We start from the raw sequence: 16636 nt of genomic DNA, 5'->3' as shown, positions 1-16636 counted from the left end.
CTATGAAAGCAAATGCAAAAGATTTCCAAAATTCTCTTGGTCTTCTAATAAATGGTGGTAGTAAGATCCCATTTCTGGTTCCCAGAGACTTTTGAAATTTTTGTGAAAGGTTAAGGAAATTTATCCCTTTTTTTGGATACAACATTGCTCAAAGAAGATTTTATTTTAGACACAGGCCTATAGCTGGCGACTTAAAAAATCACTCAAATTCCATAAGCCTGGACTACAATTTCAAACATTGCCCTAGATTTTGTATTATTATTTGTCATACAGTATTGTAGATTTTTTATTATTATTTGTCATACAGTATTGTAGATACTGTGCTTCAAATAAGAAAAAATAAAAAACAAAATGATATGAAATTATCTTGTTTATTCAGATCTCAAAATATTTCACATAGTGCAATGCTTTTGTCTTGAGGTCAACCATTGTCTAAATGCTCTATCCTCCTTACTCACTGGATCAGCATTGTTTACGTTTATTAGTATCTGAAGTAAAGCATGTCTTGCTTTATACAGTTTCTCTTTACACTTTTGATGTTCCTTATATTTGCCTCCTTATATGTTTAACAAGTGTTGCATTACACTAGTGTATGTGTAATGGACAGCCCATTTATTTAAGGTTACCATATTTGAACTTTTACAAATGAGAAAACTCGGGAGAGTGGGTGTATCAGTATCTGTAATGAGATTTAAGGACTGAAAAGGAGAAAGTTCTGGGAAAAAGCGGCTATGTGGCAACCCTAAATTATTATTCATTCATCTGTAACTTGAAATGAAGTTGAACAATGAAATAGCAATTAAACAAGATCATTAAAAAAATCAAAACACTTACAGAAGTGTTTCTGCAACAACAAAAAACTTTTGGCTGTCTTTCTTTTTTATATCTCACCTTCACCTAAGGATAGCCATTTTTTAATCAGACACAAAAGTTACCATTTACCACTTTCTGATGGCTTTCTTACATATAATACCTCAAAAAACATTTGGTCTAAACTCTCCAGATTACAACAATAAAGTTATCAATTAACACCTTGTTGTGTATTATGCTAGCCTCATGTATACACTCAAAATGGTATTTTGTCCTACCTCTGGCAGAATTACATGTATGCTAAAGCCAAGGAAGCACTAATTATAGGTAACCCAGGCAATCTGTTCCCCATTCATAGGTTACATGGTTCACTTTGTACACAACGTTTACAGCTTTCAACAGAAATATAAGTAGACAATCTTCATAAATATAAGGGCATACATTGAGATAAATATTAATAATTTACTATTCTTTCAATTTGAAAATAAACTTTCACATTTCATCAACATGATCAAAGCTTTCTCAGGTAAATTAGATTTATTGTTTTGACAAGCCTGATACACTCCTCACTTGGAATACAGAAGGGGACCAGTCTGAAATAATAAGGGTCTGGGTATCAGGCTATCAGCTCTTTTCAGCACTGATAGAACTAAATATGCAGTATTTTCAACAGATGTGTTTTTTATAATAAAAAAGTGTCATTTATGCAGCTTCTCAGGCTCATTGGGATTAGGTCCAATAAAATTATCATGTACATAGAATGACCTACTCTAACTTATTTTTCACTCTTCTGGTCATAAAGCAAAAGAGCTTATGGGATGGAATGTTGTTCATTGTTTGTCTGATGAACATCATTTCCCTTCTGATGTCTGTCTGTTGGTAAACACATTTGCTATCACTACTCCTTGTAAACTACTTTGAGACTGCCATGAAACTTTACACATACACAGACACACACACACACACACACACTCATTCCATTGCCTAGTTGGTCCTAAATGAAAATGGTGTTGCTGAGACATCTTGTTAACGCTGCTTCTCCTTAATTAATGGTCATAAGAGCATTGTGTTTTCACTGAAAGTGTTCCTATGATGTCTAGTTGGTCCCAAATGAAAATGGTGCCAATCTGTTGTCTGATATGGCCACCACAGTGACCCTCTTAAAAATCTTATCACTTCTCCTCACTGAACAGAAGGTCTCTTTTCTGCATTGTGTTTTCACTAAAAGTCTTTCAATAATGTATATTTGGTCCTAAATGAAAACAGTGCTGCCTGGCCTCCAGTATAGTGTCCAATATACAGTGTCCATCTTGAGAATCTTATTGCTACTGCACCTAAATGGATGGTCATATCAACACAGAATTTTCACTGAAAGACTTCTTATGATGTCTAGCTAATCCTAAATGAATTCTGTACTAATCTGACAACCAATATGGCCTCCACAGCAGCCATCTTTCAGATAGTGTTATTGCTACTCCAAATAAATGGGAAGTCGTATTAGTATGTGGTTTTCACTTGAAAACTTCTAATGGTATATAGACAATCTTAGATAAAAATTGTGCTTGTCTAATATCCAATATGACCGTAACAGCTGACATTTTGAAATTCTTGCTATCATTACTGTACTTGAAAGGATCATCAAATCTACATTGTTTACACCAGAAAACTTCCTATAATGTTGTTTCTAAATGAAATGGTGCTGATGTACTGATATCCAGTATGGCCATCAAGGCAGCCATCTTGAAAATCATGTTATTGCAACTCCTAATAAATAGAGACATAAGGTTTTCACAGGAAGACTAATTACGACATCTAGCAGGTCCTGAATGAAAACAATACTGATCTGATACCATATACAGCTGCTATAATTAACATATTGAAAATTTTGTCAATAATTCTCCCAGGTATATGGGCATTTTGGTATGGGATTTTCACCAAATGTCTTTTAATTCTAATTTGTTTGTCCCAAATTAAAAAGGAGCCTTTGTTCCAAATTAAAATGGAGCCAATCTCATTTCCAATATGGCTGCTACAGTGGCTAATTTGAAAATATTATCACTAAAGAATATCCACATTCAAGAGTTAAAAAGAAGAAACTCTTATCTCAAATTTCTAGAAAATCTATACGCATGGTAGAACATCAATTCATCTGTAGGGATTCTTCTTTCATATAAAATATTTATTTGTTAATAAAAGCTTACATTTCCTGCTAAATAAGATTAAATGTTTCGAAATTTCAATAATATTATGTAAAGTGATGAAAATTTCAAACATTTTTATTTTCATAAACTTCTATGAGGATTTTGGAAACTTGGATGCTCACTCTATATTTCATTGACAACAATAAGAAATAATGGATTTTGAAATCATGGTTTTATTTTTCCATTTGTACAATGATGTATTTTTTTTACTTGGAAATTAAGCTAAAGAGATCATAATCTTGTATAAAGGATAATCATCATATAGCTATCAATCACGTACATCATCTTGTGTGACATTTAAAAATTATATTAACAATTTAGTTTTTGTAGATTTAATGCCACTTTTCTGCACATGACAGACTATACACAGCTGCCAGTATTACTGGTGGAGGAAGAACCTGATAAAACTCCAGAAAAAACGCTGACCAACAGGAAGCTAATGGTGAGCTTTCTCACTTAACCACATTGGTAGTGCCCCAGACTTGAACTCAACAGAGGTGAGATGGCAGTGGTGATTGGCAAAGGTGAGTGCCTTAGACCACTCTGCCAATAATAATAATCATAGTATACATAATTACAAGGTGCAATGCAAAGTGAGAATTAAACCATCTAAAAGAGGACTTCTAAACAACAGATTCAACAACCTTTAAATTATAAATTTCAATATAACTGGATAATATTTTGATACCAGGATGATTTTATCAAAAGATATTTTGAAAACACAACCACAAAAATCAACATATACAAGAAATCAAAATATATTTGGCAAATTATTGTTTTTTTTGTTATCCTGTATACACCTACAAAAATAAAGCAAGATAAACATTTAAAAATAAACAAACAGTCAAAACATGTTTCGTTAAACATTTACATCGAAAAGCTCTGTGTGTGTGTGTGTGTTTGTGTATTTGTGTGTGTGTGTGTGTTTAAAATCTGAGGAATAATGATATTTGATGCGTTACCAACTGAACAAGAAAAGGTATGGCATGAATCTCATTAAAGCATTTATTTCCTGTGTCCTCTAAACCCCCTTCCCCATTTTAAATATCTGGACAGTTATGTCATAGTATAGTCCCTATTAAAAACATGGAATTCACTGCCAAAAATACATGGAATTCACTACCAAAAATACATGGAATTCAACATAAAAAACATGGAGTTCACTGCCAAAAATACATGGAATTCACTACCAAAAGTACATGGAATTCACTACCAAAAATACATGGAATTCACTACCAAAAATACATGGAATTCACTGCCAAAAATACATGGAATTCAACATAAAAAACATGGTAGCAGCACATGGTAGTCACCATGTAAAATAAGCAACATGATATCAAACCTACCTGCCTGATAACAAGAAGCAGAATACTGATGATATCAGGTAAGCAGAGTTTGATAAAATGTCACTCAATTTCACTAGCCCTGTTTAGAATAACTACCCTATGCCGATACTACATGGTTTCAGCAATGTTTTTGCATAAGAGATATGCTCAGACTTTCCAGCCTAACAAAACTTTCCAAATATCTGAAACGAGGTGGGATGAGTTTGAGGAAACTCTGACCTTCATATAGGTACAATAATATTTGCTTAATATAATATAATTTGCTTAATATAATATAATATTTCTGGCAGTGAATTCCATGTTTGCTTAATATAGTTAAACAATTTTAAGGTCCATTCTAATTACAATTCAACATCTGGTCTAATGCCATGATCACAAGACCAGATTTAGAAATTTCTGTACACTAGGTCCAAAAACAAACCTGAGTCATAATTCTCCTTACAACATTGATGTTCCACTTTTATTTATAAAAAAAAAAAACAATGGATGATTGTAGTACAGTGCCAGATCAGGATTGTTTTAAAATGCGACAGTTTGCATCATCAGTACTTTACTTTCTATAATGTCTTTAAGCCATTTTTCTCTGAAGCGTGATTCTCCAGGCCTGCAAAATAATAATAATAATAATAACAATAGAAATAATAATAATAATAGAAATAATAATTCATAACCTTACATTTAAAAAATCAGCAGCAGCATAAAAGAAGTAATAATAATGATAATGGTGACATGTTGCTTTTGGGCAGGAACTAACAAGATTCTTCCTCTTTTGTAGATTTTGTCAGAAAATCCTCATAAAAAGATTATGATTGAAGTGGAAGTATTGAAAATATTAAGTCTAAACATGATTCTTAAGAGATGCTCAGACAAACCTAGAAAGCAGGTGCAAGGGGCCCAGTTTAGGTTGATCCCAAGATGCACTCTCATTGCAAATGTAATGACCATAGGAGAATTCTGATGGGTTTTGGAATAAGAACGCCCAGTTATTAAAGGTAAAATTCTGGATGTCTTAGTGACCCACTTTTAGTGCCTTCATAAATGGGACATAATGTCTCATTTTTGTTTATGATGATTTTACCCTGAGAGATGATGACCATGATGATGACAATAATGGTGATGAAAATGAAAACAATAATAATGATGATGACAACCAATATAATAAGTACATTTATGCACACACATATCACAGCTATGTGTACCTGAAATTACAAGTGTCGATTAAAATAGACACAACATATCATTTAATCCATTTTAAGTCCCTCTGTTTTCAAAATGCTTACCAATGACCTTATAATGGTCAAGTCCATCAATACATTAATGAAAGTATTATAAACAGTTGTTAATAAATGATGATATAAAACAACTATTTCTCACATCATCTATGCTCACTTATAAGCTGAGTCCAAATGCAAACTGCACAGATCCAGCTCTCCCATAGCATAACATGCCACTTAATCTGGGTCTATTCAGTTTGTTAGAAAACATCTGTACAACAAACAATAGACGCTGATATACTGGCACATTATACAACATCAGATCTTGATCTATGTTGTTTGCAGTTGATTTGACATATAAATGAATATATATGGTACATATGATGCTTCCCTGCTCATCTGAAACACCTACCAATTTAGTCACGGAAATTGTCCAAACAGTGAGAACAGCTAGAAATCTCTCTCTCTGAAGCAAATCAACCATTTATTTAATTTGTAAATTTCTTTAAAATGACGAATAAGAACCTACCACATGTATAATTTCTGGTATCAGAACATAAAGCAATGACATGGAATATGGCTTGTTTTACCTGTGAACAAGTCTGTTTGTTTCAAATACATAGTACACTTCGACAGGATAGTTCTGAAAAGTAGAAAATTTGTCATTTAAGTTATTTATGCTAACAATACTTATGCCATGTTGACTTTTACTTGAAATGACTGCAAATAAAGCATAGATTTTGTGTATGTAAAGAATGTTGTTGTAGTTGAAGTAAGATTTAATGCCATTTTAGAAAGTTAAAGGAGGAGACTTTATTTTTTGAGAACTCATCAATTATAATGTGCGGAGACTGGAATACTGTTCAAGACTTAGATTTGGATACTTATAATATTTTACATGACAAACACCAACAGTCTAGGGCAGCGATTCAAGACCTGAAAAACGAATTGGAATTAATTGATCCCTGGCGAAATTCCAACCAAGACTTAAAGATGTATACCTGGAGGCAAAAATCTCCCTTGAAACAAAGTCGACTAGATTACTTTCTTGTATCGGATGACATTCATATGAATACAGCTGATGCATGTATCTTACCAGGGTACAAGACTGATCATTCAACTATTGTTTTGAGTGTGGCGTTTTCAACGTTTCCAAGGGGAAAAGGATATTGGAAATTTAATAACCAACTGTTGAGGAACACTGAGTATACTGATTTGGTCAAAAAGTGTATAACTGACACTGTAAATGAATATTATGTAGGGGGAAATAAAGATGACTCTCTCCATGTTTCTCTTTCCTGTAACGACCAAATGTTCTTTGAAATTTTGAAAATGAAAATAAGATCTGAAACTATATGTTATTCTATTAGGAAATCAAAAGAGAAACGGGAAAAATTAAAGAAAATTGAGCAGAAAATAATAGAAATTCAGGGGGGACTGTCGAATAACATAAATGAGGAAATTCTGGAAAATTTAGAGAGAAAAAAAGCAGAATTAGAGGAATCTAGGAAAAAATACATAGAAGGTGTTATATTAAGATCTAAAGCTAGATGGTATGTATTTGGGGAAAAAAGCACAAAGTACTTTTTAAATCTTGAAAAAAGAAACTATGTTAATAAGACAATAAAGGAAATTATTTTAGATGATGGGACAAATATATCTGACCAAATAGATATTTTAGAAGCACAAAAACAGTTTTATATGGAATTGTTCAAAAGTAGAATAGCTCAGCTTGATGACGAGGCTACTCAAGAAACTCGAAATAGATGTTTTGATCACAATATTAAACTTAGTCGAGAGGAAAGAGAATCATGCGAGGGTCTGCTTACAATTAATGAATTCGGTATGTCTCTAAAACGGATGGAAAATGGAAAAAGTCCTGGCTCGGATGGATTCACTGTAGAGTTCTATAAATTGTTTTGGAAGTCTCTGGGGGGATTTATATGTAGATCAATAAATTACGGATATACTGTAGGAAAACTTTCAGATTTTCAGACTCAAGGAGTCATCACATGTCTACCAAAGGAGGAAAAAGACAGAAGATATTTTAAAAACTGGAGACCTATATCACTTTTAAATACTGATTATAAGATTGCTTCGGGAGCAATTGCAGCTAGGATTAAAAAGGTTCTTCCATCAATAATCAGCGATACTCAGAAAGGATATATGAAGGGTAGATTCATTGGAGAAAACACCAGACTATTATATGATATCATGGACCAACTTGAGAATGAAAACAGATATGGTTTATTATTGTTAATGGATTTCGAAAAAGCCTTTGACTCAATTAACTGGATCTTTGTGGAAGAAGCTCTACAATCTTTTAATTTTGGTGATTCCGTTTGTAAGTGGTTTAAGCTGTTTTGTAATGACTCTAATAGTTGTGTTATAAATAATGGACATATGTCATCTTTTTTTAGACTTGAAAGAGGATGTCGTCAAGGAGATCCCCTTGCACCTTATTTGTTTATCATTGGGGTTGAGATTTTAGCTATAACTTTAAAGCAAAACGTGGATGTACGGGGAGTAATCTTTGATGCCAGTGAATATAAATTGGGTCAGTATGCCGATGACGCTTTTATTCTTCTTGATGGATCTAGTTTTTCTCTTGAAGCAACTATGAATATCTTGCAAGGTTTCTCTCTATTATCGGGACTTAAATGTAACATAACAAAAACAAAAGCTATTTGGATTGGAAACAGGAAATTTTCTAATGAAAGAATATGTCCCGAAATGGGCCTAATTTGGTCCTCTTCGAACTTTACACTCCTTGGCATAGAATTTTCTCCAGATTTACAACAGATGGTGGAAATTAATTATATGAAGAAACTAACAAAGACAAAACGAATACTGGCAAGCTGGAGTCAAAGACATCTGTCAATAGTTGGTAAAGTAATTGTTGTAAAGACTCTTGTTCTGCCCATATTCATACATCTTTTTTCAGCACTTCCTAACCCATCAGCAAAAGTTGAAGCAGAACTAAATCGCATGTTATTTAAATTTGTATGGGGTGGAAAAGTAGAGAGAATAAAACGTGATATACTAGTTTCCCCAGAAAACGAGGGAGGACTAAATATGATACACATATTTTCAGTCATTAGGTATATTAAGATAAGATGGGTTAAAAGATTGCTGGAAAAGGAAGATGGAACGTGGCAGAACTTAGTCAATACAACTATACTCAGAAATAAAAAGAATATTTGGAATTTAGGGAGAAGGAAATTAGAAGAATTAAGTAAGTTCATTAAAAACAGTTTTTGGAGAGATGTAATTTTGGCAGTATCTAATTGGAAAAAAGAACCGCAAAGTCCTAACGAGTATCTATCCATGAGTATTTTAAATTTTGTCCCCCCTAAAATGATTTATCAATACAAATCCTGGACAGAAGCTGGTTTTGAAATTCTGAACGATCTAGTAGATGACCACGGTAATTTAATACCTTTTGAGATAATAAAACAAAAAACTGGAAGCGATGATTTCTTGAAATACTTCTCCTTAATATCCAGAATTCCTAAAGCATGGAAAGATGCCATAAAAAACCATCTAGTACATAATAATTTTGATAAGCAGGAGGATAAAATAACGAACTTGCGAAAACAAGATTCACTCAAGTATGTTTACAAAGATCTTTTACAGGAAACTAAAAGGCAACACACTGCGAAGCAAGAAGCTTGGATGCAAGTATTTAATAAAAATATAAGTAGTGAGGAGTGGTCTGATATATACAGCCGGGCAAAACGCTGTACCAAGGATACCAAGTTGATCTCTTTTAACTTTAAATTAATCCATAGAATAATCGCTACTAATGATTTTCTTAAAAGAATTAACATATTTGATGACAACAAATGTACTTTCTGTAAGAGTGAAACTGAAAGTATTCAGCATCTCTTTTATGACTGCAGTATTACTTCACAGTTTTGGTACCGTTTTATTGAAGATTTTGCACCTTTTTGCCCAAATATTGTACATCTGTCCAAAAAAGAAACATTTTTAGGAAGTGAACAACTGGACAGTTTGGGTAATTTTCTGCTTATTTTGGCAAAATATTATATTTATACTTGCAGATTCAATATGAAAAATCCTTCTATTTTTGCCTTTAAGCAAATAGTTGCAATGCATAAGAACATTGAAAAATATAATGCTAAGGTAAATAAAAAAGAGGACCAATTTCTTCAAAAATGGACCTCAACAATGAACATTTAACTTGTCTCTGTCTTGATGGTAAACAGGAACAAAATATTGTAATATCACAAAGGCCATGTCACCTAGATTGTGTGCCATATGCATGTGTATATGTGTGTGTGTGTGTGTGTGTGTTTTCTTTTTTACTTTCTCTGTAGATTATATTTATTATCCCTAGATTATCTGATAACCAGAAATGTTTGATTGTAAGGTGACCCTGGGATGGTTCCCCGACCCATTGGTCAACCTATTACGGGGTTAATAAAGGAAAAAACAAAAAAAAAAAAAAAAGATTTAATGCCATTTTTCAGCACAAGATAGGCTATACATGGCAGTCAGTATTAATGGTGGAGGAAGAGCCCGGGAAAACCCCAGAAAGAACAACCAACTCACGAGAAGCTACTGGCAAGCTTTCTCACATACCCACATTGGCCGAACTCGAGACTCAAACCCACACAGACAGAGGTGAGATGGCAGTGATCCGTAATGGTGAGCACTTTAGACCACTTGGCCACTCAGGACCCTCAGTAAAGAAAGTACCGAGATTTATTTAAATATTAACATTGTGTGACTTTTGTATTTATATTTAAATCTATGAACTTTTTAAAAACTGTAAAGTATGTCATATGATATACATAGTCAAATAATTTGAGTGCTTGTTAATTTTGTGATGAAAAAGAATCTATAAATCAAATTTACCTATTAAATATTTAGCAAAATGGTGGAGCAGATTCATCCTTATATTTACTGATGACGTTCATTGGAACTTTACTTTAGATTCAAGTAATTTCCTTATTACAGTAAAAGAATGTTTTAAACAGCTACTTGCATGAAGTGAAAAAATTGACTTTTAAAGAGAGGTGGTTGTTTAATACAGGTTCATTTCTTATATATCTAAATTAATAAGTCTTTGATGAACTGATTGGTTAACACAGGTAATTTCTTAAAGGTCAATTATGGGGATACTCTTCAAAATATTAATTTTTCATGCTTTTTCTATTACATTATGTGTAAGATTAAAAACCTTTTCTCCTGTAAAATTAACTCCAAGAAAATATGGGTTTTTCTGGTATTAAAGAACAAAAAGTAAGTTTAAACAGAAACATCAATAACTGATCTTTGATGCAGGCAAACATTAAGTTGTTCAAAAGAAGTTTGTAATTAATTTAGTAAAAAGAACTCTGTCAAAAGATTATTACTTGTTGGCAATAAAAAAATAAGTTCAAAGGATTCATTCCGAAAAAAGACAAAAAAAATTCCTTCTTTAAATATTGTTTAAAATAGTTAAAACTTTTTAAAAAAAGGCTAAACTATGAAAGTGGTGGATAAGATATACCAGAAAAGCTATTTCAGAAATCAAAATTTTCTGATTTATTTCAATTAATATTTTTTCCTGAAAAGTGATAATATATAACCTCTGAATCATTCATAAGATTTCAATGGACACTTACTTTTGGTTTGATTTTTGACACTTGGAACGTGAAGTAGACACAAGCAGTGGCCCTCGGTATGGGTTTGCGCCTGGTTGGTATGCTCCACCGGACTCGAAATCGGAAGCGGGTGTCAAACTGGTGTGAATCCTGTCCCATGAAATCTATACAGTATAGCCAGCTGCTGTCATATTCCCAGGTCTGAAAATATAACTGGAATGTAAAGAATCTAAAACATGTCTATTATATATGACATGGTCTGTGCTTTAAGATGCTGACATGTTCCCAGGTCTAAAAAGATAACTGTCATGTTGAGAATCTAACACGTTATATTATATATGTCATATTGTGTTCTTTTAGCTGTTTTCAGTAAGTGGCCTGGTTATTTAGTGCTGAGACAACTGGAGTAATGAGCTTTGCCCAAGGACACACTATAACAGCTGATCCAAGTTAATCCAATGGTGGGATTTGAACTGGCATTCCTTTAGTCATAAATCATGCATGCCAACCAATAAGCAACTACAGCAGTCTATTTTACTGAATGAGTGGGTTAAATTTATTGCCAATATGCACAAGTTAAAGATTATATTTACCAAATAAAAACTCGGAGAGTGTCATTGAAATTTGCTTTTGATATTTTTAGGTATTATGTCATATGGCATTTATGATCTTATGGTATGACACTCACATGTATGGCACTATCTCACAAAAAAAATAATCCTTGGTAATTCTAATTAGTGAAGATAAATCTTGAGCATTGACAAAGATGATGTCAGTGATGATGATGATGATGATGATGATGATGATGATGATAACACTGAGTTAAATAATGATGAACTATACTGACAATGATATCAATGTAATCATTATGGCTTCCACAAGTAACAATGATGATCAGCAGGAAGAGTAGGAATAAGTACATCTAGAAAGATGAAAGAGGATGTTACCAGCACTTTCTTTGTATTCAAAAAGCCCAGACTAATAATTCAAGCTAGAGATCTTTGTTCCTTTGTAAAATGAAACTCAAATAAACAAGTCATGTATAATTATATACAATTATCATGCAATAAAATATTTCATATTACATCATAGACTTTAATAACTACTTTGTAACCTCCACGATTTTTAGTTTTCATGTTGTAAAATAAATTAGAACAAAATTTTCCTAATGTGTAATAATAATGCACTCAAAACAAATAATATTTACATACCAAATCACTATTCCTGTCCATGATCAACCTAAAGAAGTCTGAAATTCTGACCCATAAGATAGAAGACAACTTTTTCCAGAGAAGATAACTCTGACAGGAATGAAATGAAAACTATCTACAGTGAAAAACAGGATCTAAAATGAAAAGAAAATACCATTTGCGGACTGGATCAGTATCTATCCTTATCTAGTTAATTTAACATCTGTGAACATAATATCATAAAGCATGTAACAATGACACAAAAAATGACAGAAAAGCTGATTAAAATTTTGTCTGTCATAATGTTGACACCTAAGAATATGTCAGATATCACAATGATTTTCCTTTTAATTTACTTGTTTCATTGGTGAAGGCATTAGGCACAGCTGAACCAATTTATATAAACAAGAAGTAATAAGATACCTTTATAAAGGCATCAATCTTCTCCTGGGCTTTCTCAATGGTAAATTCTCCTATAGTCAACCAAGCAATGTTTCTGACGACATAGTCTTCCTCTTTAATTAAAGTGGATTCTCTTGACCATTCATTCATTTTTAAAGACTCAAACGTCTTTTCTTTTTCTGACATCTGTGACAAGTTTGTTTCCAGTCTCTTGATTGCCAACTCTATGACATCATCCACCAAACGTTTGGCCTGGTCAGCATAAATGTCATCTGCTGACATGGCTGCCTGTAAATAACATATATAATTAACCAATGAAATAGTTCAAATATATGTAAATTCATCAAAACACTCACACGTCCATTGGCATACATATAATGTCACCCATTTGACCCCCTGTTGCAGACATTTTTCTCATGAGAAAAACCTGCTGAAATGGAAAACCAATCTAGAAATGGTTCACTAATATTTGAAACACACTTAATTCAAAAATCTTTTATTTTCAATTCAATAACACAAAATATATATCAATGGTCATTTCTATCAATCCAAATAAAATATCATGGGAAGATACTGCTTGAAGGAGTGTGGAGACGTTCCCTCCCATCTGCTGGGGTGTCTGGTCAAGCCCGGTCCCTAATTGGTTTCATTATCTTTGTTATTCGTCACAGGGAATAGGTCTTGTTGATTCATTTTGTTCAACTGTTTACTGTGTCTTGTCGGTGCAACATTTATATACCCCTAACCACTAGTGCAGCTTTTCTGGATCATGTGATATTAGCTTTGCACCAGTTTATGGGGGCTGTATTATCACAAACTACTGTTGCAGCTGGTGCACTGTTTTTCAGATGGCATTATTGTTTCATATGCAAATGGGCTTTGAATGACATGATTGTTTCATGAAGTCAGAATTCAATTTGAGTAGCAGTATAACATACAAACAACAAAAAAAGTTTTTTAAGTAAACGTGGGTAACAAAGGTCAGACTGCCTGGAGCACTCCAAATCTTTCCATTTTTTCACAGAGAATTGGTTTTACATTAAACAATCAATTATTAAAAGCTGTTTTCAAGTAAACACCCAGGTTTTACAGTTAAATCACTGTGTTTTACAGTTAAATCAATCACAGAGTATGTGAGACTGTTAATTGCACTTTTTGCATGAAAATGGATAAATCTAAAATATTTAGATGCACATTTACAACCCACAAATTTAAGAAGTCACTGGACTACATGTAATGCTATTTACTTACTTGACATTTCTGTCAAAAACAATACACAGGTGAAACCAAAATTGAATTCAAAGTGAGAATTAAAAAAACACTTTTGGGATATCCAAAATAAAGAGACTCCTGGGTGTCTAAACACTTTAACCAATCTGACTACAACATAAACTGTGTTCAGTATCAGATTAAAGAAATCATCCAGTCTAATCTCTAGTAGCAACATTAATCAGAAAGACAGAGAACATTATTGGATACACAAATTACATACTATACATCTGGTATTGATAAACATTCCTGCTTATATGGTAGCTCAAGCATTATTAACCAAATAAAATTTAAATTTATCATAAGGGTACAATCACATGGTCTATTTTAAGATGCTCAACTGTGGGATTCACACAAATTTCTAAACAAATCCTTCTATAAAATCAAATGATTTCTGGAATCAGGAATTGGGTATCATAGCTGCAAACCTTAATTTGTATTATGTTAATTGCATACATTAAAAAAATTCCTTCTACTTTTTACACAGATGGAAGTTTTAGCTCTAGATCAGACTCTGGAATCACTCAGTGAATCTTAATGCCATTATCTGTATCAACAACCAACATATTGAAAAGCTTTAAGCCTAACACCTGTGTTGGTCCTTGCATCTATCTACTTTTGCCAAAAAAAGCATGGTCTTATTGCAAAAAGATTTACTTGTGATGCAAATATTTAGTTTTACAAGCACAAAGCATAGAGGACACATAAATAAACTTTGTAAATGAAGGATTGTCATCTTCAGATAGACAGAAAGAAAGAAAATTGGATGGGGGGCAGATACATTTTGTATTGTAGGACTAAGAAAAAAGGAAATCTTTAAAGTACAAAGCTGATTTTCCTGCTTCTTAATGTACTCTTCGTGCAGTCATTGTCAATGCAAGTTTTATCAAGGTAGTTAAGTATCTTCATCTATATTCAAACACTCACAGTTATGAACATCTAAAACCAAAATGCTGATCAGAAAGTCACCGCTCTGGTGGCCTAGTGGTTAGAGTGTCTGTCTAGGAAGCTGGAGGTTGTGGGTTCGATTCCCAGCTGAGTCATACCAAAGACTTTAAAAAATGGTACTAACAGCTGCCTTGCTTGGTGCTCAGCTTTAAGAGGTTAGTGTTAGGACTGGTCGGCCTGGTGTCAGGATAATGTGACTGGGTGGGACATCATGCTACATGTCTGCAGCACGATGCCCCAGTGCTGGATATCACTATAAACTGCCACACTGCAGACATCATAGCGATATGACTGAAAAATTTTTAAAACTATGTTAAAAATCCTAATCACACACGCGGATCAAAGTCAAAACATCAAGTATTTGAAAACAGAAATGTTGGCAAGTGCATTAATTTGACATCTCTCCATTCATTAAATAATTTTTTATATAAAGAACAATGATTAATACGGTTAGCTATATTTAAGAAATACTCATTTTTGAAGCACTATTTAATATAAGCCAGCATGTCATATTACCTGGTTTACCCAAATGAAAGTCTACCAACATTTTCCAAACTCACATTTGAACAATGAAAAATTTCTTAACTGTATTAAATCAAATGTTATTTTGATGCTGGGAAAGATAGCGGTTATATCAGTTTGTTTGCAATACGTCAGCTGTATTCTGAAATGTTCAGCTGCCGCAGTAATAAGCGTGACATAGTAAACGTACGTTGGAGAATACCAAATGAGGTGCATTACGCAAATGAGTTTCATCGAAAATATGTAACATATGGTATTATGAATCAATTATGTATGCTTTCATACATCAAACATCTTTTATATAGTTCCGTTGTATTACCTCTGCTCTACCGACTTGAAAAAAAAAAAAAGAAAAGTGAAGTAATCCCGTAAAACTGCTGTATAATTGTGCAACGTTCAGGAAACTGCCAATCTATAACACCATTTGTTCATACGTGTTGCCATGGTCGTTTACGTTTCCGCCAGATAGTTAAATTTACACAACGACCATAAAAAGACTCCGTAAAACGGAAGAAAAATCTAATTATAATCACAGAATAGAAAAGTCATTCCAAGTTAATGCCATTAAGAATGCTGAATAATTTATCGACATTCTTCCCTTGCAAAATGTGAGACTTTGCCGTAGTTGCATTGACTAAAATAACAGATATAAATTATACTCCTGAATTTAATAGCAGAAGCATGGAAAATAGGACAGTGTAGACAAACAATTTTAGATCTTCGACCTTTTTCTGGCTTCTCTGTAGCTACCAGAAATGTCAGGGGAACAAAAAGCGGAGATGTAATAATTGTTCATCTAGGGGAGTGTAGATGATCTTTTATGTTACTTCTAATTTTTGTAATCAATCAAGTTGTAATTTAGAGGATGGAAATATTTACTTTTATAGTAAATATTAGCTTCACATTTATTTACATGTTAAAATTACCGTGCTAGACCACGATTTTTTTAATTAAAAAAAAACCTGTATACTGACACAGAATTTACAATCCCAAGTGCATTTTCATTTTTATAATGAATTTGATAACTTGGTGTCAAAAATTTAATGAAGTCCTTTGAATATATGAATATTGAGAGATAAGGTACATAGGCGTACAATAAATAGTTTGAATCACATTAGAGGA

At 32.9% G+C, this 16636-nt stretch overlaps 1 protein-coding gene across 1 annotated transcript; it reads right to left on the bottom strand.

The window, feature by feature from the left end:
- Positions 1–357: 357 nt before the first annotated feature.
- LOC149798970 (A-kinase anchor protein 14-like) lies at positions 358–15969 on the bottom strand. The gene is made up of 5 exons (XM_089957882.1): positions 15834–15969; positions 12797–13063; positions 11205–11384; positions 6162–6214; positions 358–4961 (listed from the first exon to the last, which is right to left on the bottom strand). Exons 2-5 carry the CDS (start codon positions 13055–13057, stop codon positions 4877–4879), a joined length of 579 nt encoding a protein of 192 aa, XP_089814008.1. The 5' UTR covers positions 13058–13063; positions 15834–15969; the 3' UTR covers positions 358–4876.
- Between the last annotated feature and the right edge of the window lie 667 nt (positions 15970–16636).

Source organism: Sinohyriopsis cumingii, chromosome 5, assembly GCF_028554795.1.
Source record: "Sinohyriopsis cumingii isolate HCF-2022 chromosome 5, ASM2855479v2, whole genome shotgun sequence".
NCBI lineage: Eukaryota > Metazoa > Mollusca > Bivalvia > Unionida > Unionidae > Sinohyriopsis > Sinohyriopsis cumingii.
The sequence above is the reverse complement of the archived record's forward strand: the minus strand, read 5'-3'. Positions and strand labels throughout refer to the sequence as shown.